At 44.7% G+C, this 22243-nt stretch overlaps 1 protein-coding gene across 1 annotated transcript in view; it reads right to left on the bottom strand.

Moving 5' to 3' along the window:
* The window catches only part of T265_14563 (hypothetical protein), a gene marked incomplete at both ends in the record, with an annotated part of 46533 nt that overhangs the window by 10124 nt on the left and 14166 nt on the right, over positions 1–22243 (bottom strand). The window contains 16 exons of the mRNA XM_009174196.1: positions 111–188; positions 555–662; positions 770–859; positions 1682–1831; positions 3021–3200; positions 3539–3940; positions 4625–4918; positions 6242–6652; positions 8202–8231; positions 9464–9580; positions 10344–10543; positions 12065–12299; positions 13698–14026; positions 14348–14554; positions 15627–15702; positions 19339–19503. Coding sequence (XP_009172460.1) covers positions 111–188; positions 555–662; positions 770–859; positions 1682–1831; positions 3021–3200; positions 3539–3940; positions 4625–4918; positions 6242–6652; positions 8202–8231; positions 9464–9580; positions 10344–10543; positions 12065–12299; positions 13698–14026; positions 14348–14554; positions 15627–15702; positions 19339–19503 — 3072 coding nt within the window. The remainder of the gene's footprint in view (positions 1–110; positions 189–554; positions 663–769; positions 860–1681; positions 1832–3020; positions 3201–3538; positions 3941–4624; positions 4919–6241; positions 6653–8201; positions 8232–9463; positions 9581–10343; positions 10544–12064; positions 12300–13697; positions 14027–14347; positions 14555–15626; positions 15703–19338; positions 19504–22243) is intronic.

Below are 22243 nucleotides of genomic sequence, written 5' to 3'. Positions count from 1 at the left end.
AGGGCTTAGAGATGCATAGAAAACATTGCGTGTTGTTCGGCCTAAGGGAGAAACCACAAGTTTGATACTCCAGTGAGAGGTCCTGAGAAGTTTCACAAAGAAGTGCTTACCAGAACGGTTAGATCATCTTGGTACCAGGCATTCCATCCACTCATCAAATTCTGCGGCTTCTCTTTTTCTACATATGCCTGCAATGCATGAGTGAACCACACAACTCTACAGTCAGAAGTCAGCAGGATATCAAATGAAAGTACGGGGTTTTATGAAACTGGTTCGAAAAAAACGGAAAACTTGAACGGAATTTACTCGCACATAACAAGGAAAGAAGTTCGCTTCTTGAAAATGTTTCTTTCAGACTTGTTGAGGACACATACTACTACGTTACACACTACGACTCATGGCACATGTTCCACGCACAAAGCGGTAAACTTCCCATAAGCCATAACTTTAAACTCTTATCAATACATATCAGAACCGATGATCCCTTTTACATGAATCTCGGTGAACAAACTTGTAAGTGGTGGCAAAACGGGTTGCACAGAGGGACAACTTACCTCCTGTAAAACCGGTAGCTGATCTTTTTGCTGCAGATAGTGAATGAGCATGATAATCAAGGCGTAGGATGAGACCCCGCCGACAGACGCGTCGCCAATATGGCAAAGCTGTGATGGGATTGGGGGTAGACAGGGAGGAGGTGGAAAACAGTGAGCCAATCTCAATGCTATGCATGTCACACAAGAAACCGAAAGTTGGCCTACAACTGACTCACCTTACTGATTATCTTCAATGCGATGCCAAGAACACGTAACTTGGGCTCGACAACCGTGTAGAATCGTAGCATTTCTGTGTTGATCACAGCCTTTGTTTACAAAATAGGGGAGCAGGTAAGAAATACATGTTACACGACGTTGAAAGGCCAACCGATCCAGATAAAAAAAGTAGCCACTTGGTAACTTACACAAGGACACCTAGTTCGGATGAATGGTGGAATCTACAACAACCTACTGGGTGCTTTTTCAGTATTGTTGAGGGATGGCCTAACAACCTAGCCCAACAAAGTTTGGCTTTCCGGGAAGGGAGCCCAAAACATAACACAATATTGACTCTCTACACCGATACACATGGCCCACTCGCGTAACCAATGAATCAGAGTAAGCACCTTCAACGCGGCAGTACTGCTAACCCCAGTTGACACGGGATCATAGTAGAAGAAGTGGTTGGGTTCTGATATGCCTAGTCAGGCGGCCGTCCGACTAAAACATCCCAACCATATCCGGAGCACAAGAGTCAAAGGTTGATAAGGTAGGACTAGGCCGTTCTGCCCAGATGATAGTATTTCGACCTCTTCGTGGCTTTTCACCTACTCGATGTGTTCGAAAAGACTGGATCAGACTACGGTCTCTTTTAGTCCATTCAAGTACTACTCCCAATGACATGGATATGCAGGGACTGATGTAAGGCAAAGAGCAATGCGGATCATTGATATCTTTCATTTAAGTGCGAACTTTTATTACGAAAAACACTGTCATTTATAAGTCTGGACGTTTGCTTAGACGGCTTCTGTATGACGATTACATGGTGCTTATTTAGGGGAGGGGTGAGATGCACTTTGCATGAGGATGAACGAACTAATTAGAACGATTACGGCAATCATGTGCGGCTCATCATTGCTCAGACTTACCAGATGATTCGAAAAGCTGATATCCACTTCAAACCCGTTCTCGAAGCTGACTTTCAGAATGGGCACACGCGCGTGTAGTATGGCTCGAACGCGGTTAATCCCAAGAGACCGGTCACATCTGAACAGTTGGGCTCTTATTCTTCGAATCAACTAGCATGGTCGTGAAAGGATGTACAAGGAAGCACAGTGAAAGTACATGGTCAATCAATGGGAAAGGAGAAAGTATCCACGGTGCGACCTAGATTCATTGTGCGTTTTTCTGATGCATCTTTTTCAGTCACAACTCTGCTTACCGGACGCTACGACAGGATAATAATACTATATATACACAAATACGAGGGTGTCGTAATGCAACAGTTAGTCTAAAAATAGTTGATTTCCCGTCTGGTCAACCGTAACTTGAACGCGGATTTTCGGGCCATCAATTTTTCGTGCGTGCAACAGACAGTGTCTACAGTCTGTTCGCAATCAAAAGTGCCACCGTTGCGTGTTGTGTTGATTCAACCATCCTGTCAAAATTCCGAAATTGTTCTAATTAATCTGTCGAAAAAAGGTTGGCCTGTTAAGAATCGTCAAAGCCGAAATTAGTTTTTGTTAAGGGGGCCACCAGTCTATTCTGTAACTCAGTACTGCGTGTCCAACAGTGACATGCAAGTATGACAAACCTTGATGCAGCCAAGTGCTTTCAGTGGCGGCTGACAATCCGCGACTTCAGTCAGCTCCGAAATAACGCCTTTAGACCAATGGAGACCTTAGTATTCCTGTTATTTGTTGAGATCTCTTCGTTTCGGCTAGTTACTCGATTTTGTTTCGAAGCGCCAGACTGTAGTAACCTGAGGGACCAAACGGAGGAAGTTCTTCTTCGAATTTATTTAAGCGCGCATCTCTAATCCGCATCCTGTTTAAAGCACAATAACGCAACCAAAGAACACGGCAATGAACCATCTGGAGCCATTTTCGAATCGGGACGTTTGGTAGTGCACGACAGACTACATTTTTGAGTCCAGTGACTCGTTCCGCTGTAACACCCTTTCGGTGCCTATCTGCCATGCCATCCGAAGGAAGGCTGGGGTACTGTCAGGTCGCCCAAGCCTAGACGAGAGAAGTCGGGATGCAGAGGCCGGGATTAAACCAAGGACCCTCTGCTCTGTAAATTCACACACTAACCACTGAACCATCTAGTAAAGTCCAGTGTACGGGAAATTCGAGCACCCCATTAGACACAAAATATTTATGGGAGAAATCCTGCGCGATGGCTTACGTATCTCAGCTTCTTTATTTGTACTATTCCTGATCAGACGGACGAACGTACAAACATGAGAAGACAGGCTTAACTTACGGACAAGGTCGATCCCACCTCTTTCAGTTGACGCCATTCGAACGAGTCGCGGGGGAAGATAACACATAGGTCCATGTCACTGGAGACCAATTCGAATCCGTTCGCGCACGACCCATACAAACGTAGTTGGACCGAGGGGAAAATGTTGGCAATCACGCGTTGCAGAGTGTCAACGATAAACTGAAGAGTTAATAGTAATATATATATATTCAGCCACCTCACGAGTAGTATGTTAAGTCCAGAAGACAACGTATTGCGATAACTCGAATATCATAGCAAGTGAAATATGGGGCTGTCTGGTGCGGCATATTCATAAACGACAGATTCGGTTGGATTCAGTTTCAGTATCTTATCAGAACGAAGCTCGTATGCGAATGAATGTGTTGAATAAGACCTTATGTAGGTCCAAAGGGAGGTAGAGAAATAGACTCTTCGTGAAATATCCTGCGCCATCTTGTCCTATATTAAAAAAGAACAAGCCACAGAGCGTCAGGGCACAAACGGCTATTGCATCGTACCTGTCTACTGGCTATTTGGCCACTACAGTCATGGAAGGAATTCAGTTCAGTCAGACATGCGGTGAGTGCGGTGATTTGGTTTTCGGAAGCCAGTGGTGGTAACGATGGTTGAAGTTTTTTCCATGCGACAAAAGAGACGGACTTTTCCGCCGCACTGGCACACATCCCAATCCGGTGACCCGTTTGACCACAACCCTTGCACTGCGGTTGCGGTGATTCGAAGTGGGCGAGTAGAGTTGAGGGCTGATTGGGTGCGGCGAGGCCTAGCACGGACGAGCGGATCCCATGTTTACCGGGAGCGGGTAATCGACCACGGACGATAAAGGAAAATGAGAGATCTTCGGGCTCCAATTTGGCCACTAGTGCGGAGTTATAGAAATTCGGGCGATCGTCATCTAAAGCCTGCGTGAAAATGCAAAGACAGATAGAACAAATCCTTGATGGTAGAAAGCGGTCGAATAACAACTGTGAAAAGCTTATGTGCCGGAGGAGACAAGCAGAAGGGGTTAGAAAAGCTTACAAGGCCACGAAAAGCAGTGCAGTCGACCCTGTATAGACAAACCATTCCTCAGAAGGGGCTGCCTCTGGTGATTCTTTTGAAGTATAATTTAGTGATGATGTCTACACCATGAGAAAATGTTTGGGCTTATCTTTTTAGAGGGGTACAATTGTAACTCATGAAAAACAGCTGGCAACACTGATGGAGTGGCCACGTTTTGGACTTTACCAGAAAGTCCAGCATGAGTCAAGGCGTTCGCCGTAATATGTCACCAGGTCCGATGACCGATCAAAGCCACTAACTCGCAACCCTAACCCTTATTAGTGGTCAGTTTAAAGTCTGGTCGTCCTGTACTTCAGGATTGGAAGGCAACAAAGGAGTGTGACAATCCGGTGTGGAGAAAAAGTAGGCAGATAAGACGACAAATCGGTATAACATGTTATAAACTAAAGACTGCCAAGTGGGCTGAGGTCAAACAAGGAGAGGTCATGGTATACCGTAGCTAGTTCTCTTACAGCCTGTGTGAAATTTTTTAGCAAGAATACGAAAACCTCCACCGTTTATCTGCTTGAGAAGTTAACACTCACTGGGCCATAGGCATCGCGTGTTAAAATGACTCTCTGCCAGCCGAGCGCTTCAGAAGTAGCATGTTCAACCGCCGCAACCTTCGCGACGCTGGCTCCTTCTGGCGGTTGTGAGTTCTCAAAATCCTGCGCAGCACGCTTCGCGCGCTTTGATGTACGTGCGTCCTTCCCATTAATTGGTACCTTTTGGGTCGAGCAGCTCTGTTCGAATAGCATAGCACCCGAGTTTTGTGACTGAGGGCCCGGATCGACGATGATATCGGGGTCATAAAGTCCTCCACTATCAGGTTGGGCGACCTTAAAAAAGACAGGTAAAAGACACTTAATTGTGCCATCCAGGAAGCACAATACTGGAAAAAGTAGGCTAGAGTAGGTAAGGATCACTTCATATGGACTAAGCAGTGTGTTCAACTGAAAGAGCATCACAAACCAGAGTACTGGTTGAGCCTACCTTACCTTAATTTGAAAATAAATGGATGTTTTCACAGAAGTGTGTTTCCAATATAAGTTGTCGGCTAACTGTAATCTGCAATTATACACACCAAGCTTGCTGTATCGCGTGGTATAAGATTGCTATCTCTGCAGAATAGCTGGGTGTGCAGATTTTTGCTCAATCAACAAGACGAAGCGATCAAATCCGAACACGGCGCTATGTGACGGTGAGAGTAACTCAGTTTCCACGACCCTCTAGCCAGCCAGCGACAGCTGGTCGCGTTATGGAAAAAGTAGGGTACCGATTAGCAACAACCGTTGAGTGCTTTGGAAATCAAGGTATGTGTACCCCTCTTACGGTGCAGTGTTAACTGTCCCAGTTGCTCACAGAAATCGGATGTCGTCGATGTAGGAACTCGGGGAACAACTGAAGCAGCTGCAGTGTGATTGCTTGACCCCCATCCCACTCCGATTATGGCTTTACCTTGTCGCAGCCCCATCATTTCCTTACACACATTCCACAAAATCTTGATCACCTAACTTACACACAAATCCGATGAAGCTGTGAGTGCATGCGCGAAAGTGGTGATGACAGGTAAATGTGTAGCTGATGAGTATTGGATCACATGCCCACTGTGACAAAGCACCTCTATGGAACAGAGTGCTGTGGGAAATCGGTCAAGGACGAGTGGAAGCCTATCAACAGACTCCATAATCATTAACGACAGTAAACAACAGACAGAAGAATAGCGTCTCCTTCATGCTTGAACGGCATTCACCTTTGTGAAGAGGATGCGTCCTTCTACTTAAGAAATTGAAAATTAGTCCTCATGAGGAAGTGGTCCCCGTTCGGAGGTAGGGAGAGATGATTGTACTTGGAACCCATTGATCCACGGTTCAGAGTCTTCTGCACACAGCGCTGATAAGCTTTGCTGAGGGCAAAATATCTGCCCCCCACTTCAGTGTTGCAAGGTAAACTCTTTTGATCCTTGCACGGCAGGCATGCGCTTCCATTCAACCGAACTACATAGGCGATCGTCACCACTTTATCTAAACGACTGTCAATTATTCGACACCATGGCAATACAAGTGATGTTTGTAAAGAGACTAATTCTTTCTACTTGTAAATTTGTCGTTAATTACTGTTCATGACACATGGTTCTCCGGTAAATAAACCAAGGAACAAACCTTCAATTTGGAAGATGTAAGCGAATCGACCGCCTTCAACAATTTGTCTCGGATGTCCGATTGAAGAAATGAGGTCGATTCGTCTGTCGAGTCCACTGTGCCACCCTGCGCCCTGGTATCAATTTCCTCGTTCATTTTCATTTCCACTTCATCATCTTCACCTAGGTCCAAAGTCTGCTCGACAAGTTCATTTTGTTCATCCACTGTGTCCTCATTCATGGGGTCAAAAGGCACGTCGTGATCCAGAGTGTCATTCGGCAGAGACTCTAGAAACCTTTCACAATCAACCTCGGTAGGATCTCCTTCGTTGTCATCATCAAAATCTTCCTCAAAGTTCAGCACAATATCCGGGTCATCTAAGGGAGATGGCCTTTTACCAAGAGAGTATTCTTCTTCGGGTGGCTTTTTGACCTACAGTGGTAGGAAACGAGGATACGTTAACAAGCATAGTCTAAACAACCAAAACCATCTGGCACAATTGCATGAGCACAATTTTGTCTTGTTTTCCTTCGGGACCCTTAGGTGGATAAAAAACGGTGACCGAGGAAAGGTGCATAGGTGTATAGATTGGGATTAGAAAAGTAGCGGAAAGTTAGTACTGTATGACACTGAAGTAGGGATTAACTAGGAAACCAGTAAACGAAAGCGGTTAAATACTGGGTACTTAAGAATCGAAGGACGAGTGACGCTACGTCTTGTCTAATTGAGAGCTACTCACACTGTTGACCAGCCGGTCGTGGCTGAACGATCAAGTATTCAACCATTGACCGGAAGGTCACGGGTTCGAAACTACCCGGAGTTTCGTCAGATGCGAACGTTTGATGATTCCCACCAAACAAAGATGAAACAGTTTCACAGCGTTGGATAGTTTCGATCGAACAAACAGTTAGCGAATGAACCGGAGATCACCTACACAACCAGAGCTGTCAATACTTCCCTAGACAGCGCCCACATGCGGCGAGTCACAGCAGTGAACGAAGAACCGAATAGCAAAAACCCGATGTTATTATTTCGTTGTGAAGAGTCACAATTCTCGCGCTTGATTTAGTGAGAGTGAACGGTGGGGAACATTTGTTTCTTGCAATACCCTTCACTCCCGTATTTTCGTCTATCTGGTTAGGTGAACTAGCTATCCGGTGTGCGGAACGCCATTAAGGCCACCCGTTTTTCTTTCTTTCCTCCGCTACTGTTCAACCTGGTCAATTCAAAACACCCAAGATGAAACGGTTCGCCGAACTGTCGACCGTCTGTGAAAAGATAACATGTACCTAGTATATAAGAAGGTTCATTAACTGGCATACGAGGGTCACGTGTGAAGAATGCCTTGGATAAAAGATACCTCGATGTGACAGTGTCTCTACGCGTACTGTCAAATTAACGAAGCCACTTCTCCTTTTCTAGATGTCTGATCGTTAGGTAATCCTGTGCAAAGATGCGAAAGTAAATGACTGAAAAGTGTGTAGACAAAATCGCAATTTTTTGATGCTACTTAATGGCCCGAAGAGAGAACCATGGATGTATACTGAGGTCTGAGAATGATGCCTCTGCACAATTTAGTAGGGAGTATGCGAAAACTCTTTTTGGGATAAATGATAAGCGCTTCGGACTTCGAAATAAGCTAATTTTCTTACCTAGTTTAGACCACTGGTAATAGCGCTTCGCACTCTATTGGCGCACCGAAAAAATAACCCTGGGTTTAGTGGACAGTCGCCTTGAATGGTGCATCAAATACTTAAACGGATGGCCTTCTGCGCCCAGTTGAGCGCTTGTCTAATCGAATCAAGAAATCAAACGGTTTTCGCGTGGCGTGCACACAGAACGACACAAACCAACTGACATTTGACCTGATCTGATGTAGGCTACACGCACCAAAAAACCAATACACACCAATGCATACAGGGGTGAATATACAACAGAGGATCAAAAGAAGCTGTTGACAGGCTGCATGGATTGCACTCACCTTACAAGTACATTGATGAGGACCTAGTCCCTGTTAAAAATGAAGACGGATGAGAATTGCCGGGTAACGTTGATGGGATCATCAAGAGCAGGATATAAAGACAGAAGAAAGTGAAGCAGCACTTTCACATTCAAGCGCTGGAAGTAAGGGATGGATCATGTCATTTAGGAAATCTAATCGGAAAAATATCGACACCCCAGTAACTCCCGTGTTCCAGCCTGAAGGATAACACATTCAGGTCTCTCTGATGTTCGCAGACGTTGATGATAGACCTGAGAACTATGGCTGTACCAGATTTCTGAGCTTCGTGTACCAAACATACTCATCTATGTTAGTGATTACAGCCTAGTCAGTCATACAGTCGTGGTTGAAAATTTCAAATGCTTCCAGCAGTCTAATAATAGAATAAAATAAATTGTTCAGCTGTAGCACCCTTACGGTGCCTAGATGTCATGCTAGCCGAGGGAACCACGAGGGACGAGATGTTGCCAGGTTGCCCAAGCCCTCTAATAAATCGGCTGTTGTCTGTCAAATTTGGATTGTGAAATGTCCCCGAGGGACGCCAGGTTGAATAGGTCTAATTCTGCCATACTAGTATACCACTCGTAACCAAAACCCTTGACCAACGTTGTCAGGGTTCGAGCAACTTTGGGGTTCAGGAAATGCGCACTGTCAGTGATAACTACTCTTCTAGTTCCGTATGAACTATAAGACCTTCAGGTACAATGGGATATCCCCAATAGCTCAAATAAGACAGCGATAAGGAAATCACTCGGCAAAGCCTAGCAGAATTAAGGGGAGGATAGGACGGTGGTTAGTAGGGGGTAAGGAATTGGAAGCCACTGTCTTCCACACAAAAGTACCACTGGAGATGTTCTCACCGGTAGCACTGCCTTGGGGAATAATGACAGCTGGCAGGAAGGCATACCCCATAATGAAACCAAAGAGTGTAAGGAATGAGCTCAGGAAGGAACATGGTCTACTTGTTTGTCCGTTCGGTAAAAGCAAGATATGTGAAAAGCGAACCCAGAACCCTGTGAAGATCACGGCAAACAGACCGATCAGAGACTGCTAAGTTATAAATAACGATGGGTGAAGGTGACTAACAATTTTCCAGGGATATCTTCAAATTCCTGCGTAGACCACTCATCAACTCCTAACTGACTGTAAGATAACATGAGGGATGAAGGAATGTTTCAATGAACTAAAAGGTTATGCGTTAGCAGCGTGTGTAGATTAACAGAACATTTTCCTGCACCGACCTCTTGGTTTTTCGCCTCCATACAGAATTCACATGGTTCTGATTCAAGGCCTGGTGAACCTTCAGAATTCATGGGCTGTTCATTCGAATGGTTTTTGTTGTACCAACGCCAGAATACCTGAAAGCAAAAAGTCAAAATAAAGAACGCATAAACTGACAGACACATATCCAAGAACAAACAGTGAATGATTCAATAGCCATGACAATACGCACAAGATTCAAGCAGTATAATCGAGGGACTATGAGAATTCTTGGATTAAAACGGATCCGTCCCAACTAGCAGAATACTTTCAAAGTGTCTGTGCCTATGTGGATCCCACGCTAAGCCATGCATATAGTAAACACCCAGTAAACACTCTCAGTTGAGGAGAAATACCTCAGTGTGATGTCCCGGAACAGGGTTGAACTACTGGCTTTTCTGGTTTGGCATTTTGAATTGGCTACTGATTCTGGGAACTGGGAGGTGAGCTTCTTCTACATCCATAAAAAGACTGAATGTGATTGCGTAAACAACGCCATATTATAAGTAAGTTTGTAAGACTTTTCTCCTATCACTATTCTCTAATCCAAAGTAATAACCTGCACTCCAGTGGTTGTCTATTCGTTGTAATGAGTAAGCATGATTTGTGACGAATGGCTTTTAGGCCGGTGTGAAAAAACGATACGCGTCAGTGGCAACCACGGGTAGACGTTTTGAGGATAATTGATGCAAGAACCTAGTGCTTGTAGTGCGCTGCACTGCTAAAGTGGATCCACGAAGCCCGTGGACAAGGAGCTTAAGAATATGATCGGACCTGGAAGAACTTGGAGATGAATTATTTGAATTATCAGCCCCAACAGGAACGGCAAAAAAACAAGGTAACGAACAACCAGGGGCTCACCATACGAAATAAGAAAGATGTCATCTTCACAAAGCTTCGCTGCCTTGTAACCAGTAAACCTTTGTCAATGAAGGTGTCGTAGATTTTTGACCAGAAAACGACGGCGAAATGTTCGGTCAGTTGGGCACAATCAGTGACGGTCAGAAGGAAATTTCGCTGAGTCAAAGAGGACTGCCTTTGAAAACATTGCTTTGTCAATGCTACAATAAAAGTAGTGGTAACAATATTAACGATGACGATGATAATGATAAATAGTTACGATGACATCAGTTGAGACTTCATCGTTTGAAGCGCATCTCCCGATACTTCCGGCAGTTTTGAACCAGAGACCTTTCGGCAACAGGTTAGGTCATTCAGTCGTCCGGTCAACAGCGGTCGATCAGAATTGTGAGTAACTCAAACTTAGACAGGATATAATGTCACCCATCATTCAGCCACGGAATCGACATTACGTAGTCACCTGTTGACTAGCTCTTCGAGTAAAGACTTCTCAGATGGGAGGTTCACGCGACTCGTAAGTTATTCCTCTCTCTGAGCCACTTTGGTATGTTGGCTTAACTCATGGTCATTTGGCTGCTAAGCGATTGACCCGGGGAATTCAGTAAAATCCTACATCAGTGGTTCTAGACGTACTCCACTACCAACAAGAATTATGATAGTAATCGGATATAAAACATGAAAATGCCAGTCATCCCGTGCCCCGAAACCAAGCCGTTATAAATCAAACAATCAAACCAGGGCGCTAGTTTCCAATCAATTGGAGAAAGTTTGGAATCGATTAAGAATTCGTTGTTTCAGAAGAGTTTGGCAAACAATCCGTTGTTTTTAACTGGATAACGTTTCGCTTTTGACACAAAAGCTTCTTCAGGTTAAGTAAGTAGGCCACCAATTTGGTCAGGCTCTAAGGCAAACGAAGCAATTAGTAAGGTCTTTACAGATTGGTACACTAGACCAGTGTTGAACGTAAATTAAGGGGTCTTGTAGGTTAGTGTGCTTGCCTAAATCTTGCAGTTGATGAATTAGGAGGTTTCAAATTATTTTTGACCGAGTTTGGTTCCATTAATTATTCACTTTGTGTGCCACTGGTAAATTTCGTTTGTTTGTGTAGGCTCGTGAGAGCTACGACAATTTAGTTGGGAAGAGGGAAGGTGGATGAGATTAAGTTTGATTCATATCTAACCCACTTGTGTTAATGACTTCTCTTTCTGATAACCGCGTACCACCGCGTGTCATCTCGGCTAATCCAAAACCGTTCTCTAGTTTGGCAAACCGATTTGTCTATACCCAAAGAGTACGACGAACGCAACGGAAGACTGGTTGTTGAGGATCGATTATGGCCCGTAGTGTTATTAATGTATCTGTCCCATATTCACCCAAATAATCCAGTAATTTCTCGAAGATCAGTGGGGTCTTATTGTCAACAAGAACAAACTGAAATCAAGTAACTGTGGTAAAAACAAGCACGAGGGGTGACCCCGCCAACTGCTGCTTGGTTCAAACTGAAAGCCTTACCCGACTGTGAACTGATTTGACCTTTCTACTCTGTTAAGTAGAGGAAAAATCTTTAAAAAAAACGGGAAGCGGAAACCTGAAAACCAGAAAGACGAGAGGGCTAAACTCATTCCCAAGAATTTGACTTCACTAAAAAAAAGTGGCTGCCGTTTCAAGTTTGTTGAGGTCGATCAGGACTGAGGTGGCCTAACCAGTCGCAATTCGCATACTTGGAAGTGAAAGATGTAGAATAACCGAATGAAACTGACCAGCGGCATCCGCAGACTCTAGCAACTCATCTAGCACAACTTCAAGTATCAGAGGAGCCACATCTGCCAAAGCCAATTTTCGAACTGCATCCGGGGCCTCTTCAGTAGTCTCGCCCTCTACAGGATTGACGTCAGAGATGTTTGGGGGACTGGCCTCCAATTTGGCGCCAAATTTTTCCGCAACTAGACTTTTGACCTAGGAAGGAGAGAAATTTAGGGAGCGGAATTGTCTACAGAAAAGAGGACAATATTGTTAGGTTGAAGGTCAATCGTCTCCAGTGCAAAGAAAACAGGATAAGCAGGATTCCGTTAAGGTTGTGTTGAAACATATGAACCTTGGAAAGACGTAAACAAAAGTAGGGACATTCAGCATATCCCATCGCTGAAGCTCTTTTAAGTACATCGGAGATTCAGCCTCCTATAAAGACACAAAAAACCGGCACGTTTTATACGATTCTCTCATCCTTGTTGCTAATCATGAACAATACACACATTACGAATCCTTGCGAAGATCCGAACGAGCAACCCTTCGGTTAGTAGTTTGTAATACGACTCACCGCGGATGGCTGATCAGCACCGTGATCAACTCACGCAAAAATCCTAATCGGTTCAGATGACCGGACAGATAAGACCGCGGGTTCGGATCCCACAGGACTAACGAAAAACTGGGTATCGGTACACTTCCTGAGAGGCTGTATACATGTTTCTGAAACAAAGACTGTCGTTCCAACACGGATGACTGCTGTCCGGCAGGCGAGTCGCTCTAAATGACCCAACATCACGTCGATTGGACGGATGCTTCGCGAGCCGGCTAGGGGCAATATGAACCAATCAGGATGGGAACCAATAGGGGCAATATGAACCAATCAGGATGGGACATTTGAGCTCAGCGCTTTTCGCCTAATCACGAAGGTTCCAGCCAGACCCTGTGAGGTACTCCGTGTCAACTCCATAGATACAGCTGTAGCGATTTTTCCTTATCCTCATAAAAGGCTATGCCAAGCTACTATGTATTTTGATATACCATTGTGGGTAGAACAGGAAGCCAAGGACTGAAGTGAGAGTGGCAATACCGTCTGTAGTACACAACAACGGCCTAGGTCGAAGCAGAGAAAAATAAGAGACTGCGCCTACCTGATGAGCCCCAAGAAGGGCAAAATCGGTCGTGGGCTGTCGACGAATTTTCAGCAACCTTATGAGTAGTGCATTACGAAAACATGAGAGATGTTTGATTGATGTTGACTTGACTACTGTATGACATTGTCAAGAGGAACTCAGTGTCGGACTCACCAACTTGATATGGAAAGCTAGAAGCACTTAGCCAAACTGAACTGAACAAGACCCAATTTCCCTCTGTGAGAGGTAAGCGTGTACTCACTTAGGAGGTGAAACAGGACACAGATGAAATGAGGACGGTTGACAAGTTGAATTTTAAGACCCCACAACCAGATCAGAAACAGTGGTGATAATATGAAACGTATGAATGCAATTCGTGTTTTTCACCACAAATAAGGCTGAACAGAAACTGCTTGAAAAACAGACCATTAATCGGTTGCAAGTAAGTCAGTCGAATCCAAGAGTGACTGTTACACACCTTGACCAGATTGCCAGCGAACCCGTCGGTGCTGTCAATAATCGGAGTTAGCCGGAGAATCGGGGGATTCGGACTGTGATCGCCCTCTTGCGGAGAATTGTCATTGGGTGTCGAAGCCTTGATGTTTCGCTTGCTGGGGGATCTGTTTTTACGCAAATTGGCCTCGACATGCGCATCGGGTTCGTGCGTCCGAACGTTGGTGAACACGTGCCTGCCGTTGGTCAACCGTGGGACGCCAAAATATCCGTACGCAGCCAAAAGTTGACTACGGATGTATTCAAAACCACCCGAGGAAATTTGCCGACACAAATCTTTCCGGTCAAATGGGTCTGTGAATGGGTGTAAATGGTACAGGTCTGTACATGAGATCTGAATAACAGATGATGCTCTCACTGGCTTGGAACAAACAATGGGATTAGTCAGGACCAGTAAGTCAGTTAATTCGGAAAAGTGCATGTATATTGCTATTTGAATAGCTGTGAGTCAAGACCACCGATGAGTGAGACACAGCCATGCGCAGCAGTGTTTTCAAACCACAGCATATTTAGCCAAAGAAAAAAATCATCATGGATCGTCGAAGTAGACATTCGTTGAGTTGATGTAGGTTGGATGCCAATGAATCAGTGGAATCGACAAGTAGACAAACTTACCAAAGACGAATATAGACGATATTCCGCCACCGGATCGGCGACGACGAAGTGGACTGGGGCACACAAGATCGACTGCGTAAGTAGCCTTTTGGAAATCGAACAGGTAAAAGCGGAGCAGACCAAGCCAGAGATCAGCCATGCACGAAGCTTGTTCCAAGTAGGGAAGGTTCGGAATAGGAAAACAGGGAGAAGGATGGGGGAATGAATCTTCAGACATTAGAAGGACCCTATACTATGGAAGCACGTTCGCAACAAATTGCTTGCCCACCCTTGGACATACATTACTCAGTAGATGGCGGAGTCAGAATAAACGGAGTTAGTCCAATGAAGTGGAACTCCGGCATTATCTGGGAAAGAAAATGACGATATTCATACACATTACTAGCGTACAGGGAGACATCAAAATGACTCCCCGATCGGAGTATCCCAAATAAGAAATGACGACTATGAGGAACCGTCCCGGTTGCTAACAGAGGTCCTGTAGATTTGGAGTTTCCAGAAGCACTTCATGTGTGAGATTAAGATCGGATTAGCATGATGATGATAATGAGGCGCACCTGCCATCATCAAATACGTTCATTTTTGTGTCACTTCACCCATCTCCATTAAAGACCCTAAAGTGTACCCCCGTAAAAGAAAGTTCAAATTTAGGACCAATGATTTTCCAGAGGAGTTTTTGATGCCTGTAAGAAACGCTTGCATTTGGTTGTGGAAGTGTACATTCGCCGGGAGAGCACGTGGTCAGATCGTCTTGGCTTGACTAGGCTTCATTTTCTTGCAGGACTTCTTATGTCGGTCTAAACTGAGGAACCACTGAAATAGCACGCGATCTACGTTATCAAACAATGGACAAGAAACTGGATGATGTTGTATGCTCCCCCTGCTGCTGACTGCACAGAAGTTGGAAATGGCCTTGGAGCCGGCTCACTGTTCTGTAGAAAGTCGCAAAGCAAGTAAACAGGAAACATGGTTACCATGAAAAGTTGTGCGTGATACATATGCCAAAGGACCTCAGCCATCGGGTCTTCCAAACGGAGACTCGATAGATCTTAGCGTTGAAATCGCAAGAATATACTTAGGCCCCATGGAAACAGGGTCGGGAGACTGAAGTTAGGCCTCGACTTGAACAACCAGAATGGATACATTGCTGAGTCTAGCAGCTATGGAGATGATCAATAACCAACAACGGCGTGAAGTGATAAACAAGGGTTCAGGACTTCGAGCTCATGTGAAGTTCAACAATGGCAGATAAATGAGGGGATGAAAACAAACCACTCACTGTTAGAGGGCAACCAAAGCTTTGAGATCAGGGCAGGGTCTGTGAGGAACGACAAATCCTGACAGTCGTACTCCACCTAAAATGCATAAAACGTAGAGTTGTGCATTCGTAAGAACGCGGTTGATCAGCAGAGTGAAAAGGCATTGCAAGCACAGCAAGCGCTCTATCAGCGACAACACAACGTGCATCCCTAGCCCAGTCGGACGATATACTGGGGAGGTTGAGTGACTGAAAATAGTTGAATGCTGGGATTGGAGTAAGAGAAACAGATAAAGGAATAAATTTTAAACGTGTCAAGAGCTACAAGTAACCGATCTCAGTGTGTTTTCACCTAATATCGCCTGCGCAGAGAACGATACTATACACCGGGATTGAAATCGTCCATGTTTTTTCCTGAATAGGTTGGTTCACATATAGAAAGGAGTGCAAAGTATGTGCAACGTTGTGAGTAGTGTGGCGTTAACACAGCAAGCGTTCCTAGCGTGCGCCATTAAGGAATATTATTCCTAAAGTTGTAGGCTGCTTCCATTTGTCGAGGGCTTGATTTGTATGGGTAACAAGAAGTTGCCCAGCTGTGTCACATCATAACTTACTTATGCTAGCAAGGTTGGAGCATCCCGTAGCTAGACAGGAGCACCCCGAATATATAGGGGGCGTCTTAGCCGTAGGACTCTTCTATATATGCTGCTCATTGCGTACTCGACGAAAAAATGCTTCACAAACTGACAGACGCGGTCGAATTCTACATTTTACGATGGCTATTACTGGACACCTTGCCGACTGTCATCCAATGAGTTGTCGTTCAGACAGGCTTGGGGTTATACTGCCACATTGGATCAAGGACTCGCCAGTCATGATAAGCCATTGGCAGAACGAGAAATAGACTACTTGTTTGGACTCATACTCGACTGCATGACTATGGGGCATTGAAGAAGTTCGGCAGAATACGGGTTTACACTTTTGGTCGACAAAGTTTGCCCTGACCTTACCGTATCCAGTAATGACCATCTAGGCCATACATGGACCACTTCAACTCGGAATTAAAAACCCGGAGCACATTTTCTCTACGCCTTTGACGAAAGTAGTAAGGTCTTATAAAAAACTTCTGAGGACAACAATGGAACCAGAAGAGAGTGTGAGGGCAAAAAAGTATTTCATGTATGACAGGGGATGGCTCAGTTAACCGAATTCGGCGATGTTCGAGCCTGAATCAGTGAATGCATCATAACTTTCGTTTGTTCTCAACTGGGGCAATATTCAGGTAGATCATTCACGCGTCGGACTGGATAACAGGATACCACATTTACCACAGCGACATGCGATCATACTTGCGCGCATGGCGATCAGGAATCAGATAATGTTGTTTTGTTTTACTCCATGCGAAGAGTTTAAGAAATTCAGATACGTGAAGGAATCAGGTGGGCTACATGGCCATTCACGATCCTCATGAAAGACCTGAAGAGTTCCAACCAGGACCAAACGGGCAATGGAAGGCTCGTCAGGACCAACCGCAATCTGCTTCTGTAATCAACACCTAGTACAAGTTTCACTGAGTTACTGCTTAGCGAGTTTTCGCTGAGGACTGTGAAGTGTGTAGAATACCTGCTTGGTTAAGATTCCAGGATCTCATGAAATCTTCACACAGACTAAAAAAGGCCAAGTAAAAATAACGTTTATTGAAAATATAACGAGCCTAGGCCTGCCCCGAAGTTCCGAAAAAGATGAATTTTGCAGACAGATCTTATATGCACAAATATATGCACACTTTGTGCACACATTCTTTGCGTTGATGTGAGCAACCATTCCCAACTAAAATCCACATCGACTTCATTTGTTTGAAACGAACACTGTCGGTCAGCTTTGTGCTTGCAAATGTACCAGTAGTTCATTGACTTCAAGGCACTATTCGATCAACAAACAAGTCCGGTGTACTGTACTACTGGATGTGGGCTGCGTTCCAAACTTATTCGCTAACGAAGTTCCACCAAGATGCTATGTAATTAACCCAAGTAGCAGCCCATAAGCATCTGGGTTGAAAGGTAAACAATCCCACTACTATCACAGCTTCTACGATGCGACAACGCGTTTACAGGGCACTCGTGTGGTGTTAAACACCATCCACTTTCTGTTTCAAAAGTAGACGAAAACGACGTGGTTTGAAACCGCATACCACACGAACCAAATCATGGGTTGATGCGACTGCAAGGAGACTAGAAACCACAGAAGAGTCATGATCGGACAGAACGAATTTTATTTACGGACAGGGGTGGGAAGTGCAAAAGCAAAGAAAAAGCGCTCATGCACACGGAGAAGCTTGGAAAACAATCGATAGCTGTAACGATACATTCCATTTGCGCACGGATACCCTACGTCAAAGTGTCACGAATGGGGCCAGATTGAAAAAACTGCTGTGAATCGGTTTTGTGTCAATTAAAGAACCCTGTCCATTTTGTTCTACCCTTCCCCAGGGTGACCCTAGTGCTTGGCTGTCTCTTAAGAAGGCTTAATTAGGACGGTAAATCTAAGGAACATCTAGATGATCTATGGAAATCTGCCCTTCGGATATTGAGACATAACAATCGATATGGTATATTGAAATTAACCTACATGAAATACGGGGAGTTTTGTACGGATGTACGGTGATTCTTACGTAGATAATGCAACGCGCATGAGAGTGACCAACTATTTTTTACTCTTGTTATTGATACGCATCGAGGCTTGTTTTCGTCCGTACATGACCGCCGGCCGGTCAAGAAACATCAGAGCAGTCTGAGTGTTCAATAGGGTAAGTTGATGTGGCAAAAACCCAACGCAATCAGTACACCACGCCTACAACCACTAGTCGGATAGTAATTAGCGCGCGCGTACAAGCATCTGTGTCCGTTAGCTTTCTACATTAGGAAGGCCAGGTTGCGCAACAGGAACTTCCACTGAAGAGTGTGTTCAGCACTAAAAGCAGCGTTGGTTAGGTCATGTATTGCGTATGCCGAACCATCGTTTGCCGAGGAGAGTGCTGTTTTCCGTGCCCAATTCAGAGTAGTGGAAGCAGAGGTAGCCACCCCTTGATCTGACCGAGGGGTATGAAAGAGACCACAAAACGTTTGGGTACTGTCAGTGCTACACGTCTAATAGGATTCCCACTACGCTTGTTTGGAGACGCTGTAGGATATGGCTGCCAGTTAATGTAAAAGTCGTTCGTATTGTCAGTTTCTATCCATATTGCCAGAATGTGTTTGGAGGTGTAAGTACCTCGGAATGATTGTAGTCAGCTAACACTAAGTCCCTTCCCCGTCCATCTTTATTCTTTCAAATAAGTCATGGTTGTACGGCAGCGAAGCATCTGTGTTGAACGCTGATGTCATGCTGTCCATGACGATGAGGCCACACGGTTTAGTCGGGCTTCCGGACCAGAACTATTTGTCGGAATAGAAAAGTGGACGTTACGGATGACCGCACAGCCTCTCCCAAGGCTTCATGCGAAAACACTGCTTCACTGTCACCAGTTATGATGTACACTCATGTTGGTACGGTTGCTTTGATCGATTCAGTCAAAGCTGTGCAACTACTTAGTTTGCACGCGGCGCCAGAAAATATGTATTAATAGAGTTGGGTTAAACAATCAAGCAAAGCGTGACTTCGGGATGCAGCAAATAGAATGGTTTGTTCAGAGGAAATCGAGGAAATCCTTTAGAGTGGGAAGTAACTGACTTACATGATAGAATGAATCTGCAGGAAGTGACTCGTGCGCTGCAGAACGATAGAGTTGGTGCAAATTTGGCAGAACCGGTGGACTTGTGTGTTGCAAGTAGAAGATAACCATGATTAACAGAACTGTCGGTGGGAACGTGCCATTCAACGGCATATCCAAATGAGCAAGCTGGACAACATGAAAAAGGGCATATGGCTCTGATAAGAGGTGTTGATGAAAACAGGTTATAAAAAATATTCCCCTCATTAACTATTGCCTACAGCAAGGATAACGAAGTCTGTTGTACACGGTGAGTTGCAGGAAACATATGATATTCAAGCACCGAAGTAGACAGACAAGGAAACAAGCGTCGCCATGCACCCAACCCAGAATTCCACAACCCACATACCATTCACCTTCGTTATATTGGCGCCGCCGGTTTTGAGGAATGAGTGCCAGTCCAACGAATTCCATCTGGCAATGACCTCAGCTTGCTGATTGGCTTTGACCACCGGGAACGAGGGATGCATATCCCACTGTGAAATATTCAGCTTTCAGTAACCAGATTTATGTAACAGGCGGGATACTTTTTTGCTAGCTCCCACTTTGCTGCATTTTCGGAGTAAGCTACTTCGAGCAACCTAGTATTGATGTATTGAAGCGCTAAACTTCAAAGCACAGTGCAGTCAGTTCCTTCCATTTCCCACACGTTTTGCCCTGATTAGTTCTCATTTTGCGGACAAGCTCATTATTTCACTTGACACTCACACACTCCTTGTGGATCATCGGATCGAACGTACCACTTTTAGGCAGTGATGGAGCTAATCAGGGTCAGCTCTTTAAAAGCAATTAAACCGAGTTGGTCATCGTACCAATATTGCTCCGCATAATCTTACAGAATCGGCTAAACACCAGAAACCCCATTTCTGTAGACTAGTGACTCAAGTGACCTTCAGTGTTTCTATATGCCACCGTCGGTAGTTTATGTGAGGTGGTCACATACAGTGGAAAATATTTCATGATTATGTCAAACGGTGAAAGGGTTAACCGATGGCTGACAACTCTAGTCACATCGTACAGGCCGTCAGAGTAGCCACGTACGGGCACGTACTGCCATCTCCATAGTGGATACACCATAACATTGACCCTTCAACCACTGACGAATGCAGTATGTTGAGGCTAGAAACATTGGTTCGGGTGTCGGATGCTGGACAGCAAGACGAAAACGGGAATCGCATTCGGAAATTTTCGCGGTAGGCGTGAGTGCCGGTATATCAAAAGTCCATCATACTGTAACGTCACTAAACACGGGCAGTCGACTTCACCTATTCACTCTGATTGTATAAGGTCAGTGTGCCTGTGTGTGCGTGATAATTTCCCAACATTGGTTGATTTTTCGCGCAGTTATCGCAACCACTAACTGTACAGTAAGAAGTCTGAATTTTTGGCTGAAAGGCAGTAGCCAGTTGGTCCGAATCTGAAGGACTCGATGAGTAAATATTCTCTCTTCCCTGTTAGCCACAATTGCATGTTGTACCAAACAGTTGTCACGCACTGCCGATCTCAAAGACACGGTGGGCAAATGTGCAGATTCACGGCATAATAGCTTGATAGCCAAACTAAGATATACCGCAAAAGACAACAATGCATAATCCACTTCCAACATTGTTATAGTAGCATAGGAATGTGAAACAGTGAGTTAAAAAGAGACACACATTCTGGGCTTTAAGTGAAGTCAAAGTTCTGAAGGAGAGCTTACTGACCGACGAATACCTTGAGTATCTAGGACGATTTGTTCAAATAGGCGGAATAGACCTGTTCCAATTATGAGTCGTGCGGGGAGATCGACAAAAACTTACTACCTTAGAGCACATGATGCTGTTTCCCTATCACGTGTCCATCTCATAAGAAAATCTGATTATACGTGTATCGCCATGTGTCCACTTGCACAGGGACCACCTTCTGTGTGGCGCCTCCTCCCTGCAGGGAGTTCACGAATCGAGGAATAGTGGACTACACAGATGGGAGGACAACCCAGAAACCGAAAGTGGTATTATCAACTCAATTACATACTTATTTGGTGTGAACAATAGATTCAAACCAATCTCAAATGGCTCTTCGACAAACAACCGCAGCGCGAAGGTAGTCTCGTAATTAAGCCGAACTTAAATTCAGTATTTCGAAGTAATATTCCTAATTAAGGCTTTCGAAAAGTGCATCTCGATTACCAACTAAAGCGGATTATCTTTAATCTGTTCGCTAGCGGAAACTGCCATCCGCTCTCAATGAAACGTGTAGACACTACGGCGACAACGTAAGCAATCCCCATTCACTCTGGTACCTTTTCCTTGTGTTAAACATTCTCGTGGTCAACCAATGGTTCAAATGGCTTTTACAATTGCACCAAAGCGAACGAAGGCAAGGTATGGGCGCTCATCAGAACAGGAAACGTCTAAATAATACTCGGGTCACATGACGGAGATGGTTGTTCTTGGTGGATCGATCTTAGCCAATTTGAACTCTGTTGACTGAATCATTCGAGTTGGAGCGCAGAACGGAGGGTTTTCCATCCAGACTACGATCGATTCAGCTGCATTGAGAATCTGACTAGTTTCGATCGATTGATAGGCTGATAGGACATGTCTGCCGAGTTGACCTGATGACCCGTTGCACTACGCCCTGACTTTTGAACCCCAGGCATTAGAACACTTCAGACCAATGATACAATCTAATTGAAAGTTGAGTCATAAGAACGCTCTGGTTTACGAAGCAATCGCAAACAACTGAACGGATCACCACTGAGTCGGTAGTGAATTGTAGATCGACAGCTTATTGTTTCGGCATACTGTTCAACACTGGGAGACTTTGGAATAAGAGTTAATGTGGTAGTATTGGAGATACTTACTAGTATATTTCCAAACCGATGTGT

This window comes from Opisthorchis viverrini (assembly GCF_000715545.1).
Source record: "Opisthorchis viverrini unplaced genomic scaffold opera_v5_216, whole genome shotgun sequence".
Lineage (NCBI taxonomy): Eukaryota > Metazoa > Platyhelminthes > Trematoda > Opisthorchiida > Opisthorchiidae > Opisthorchis > Opisthorchis viverrini.
The sequence above is the reverse complement of the archived record's forward strand: the minus strand, read 5'-3'. Positions and strand labels throughout refer to the sequence as shown.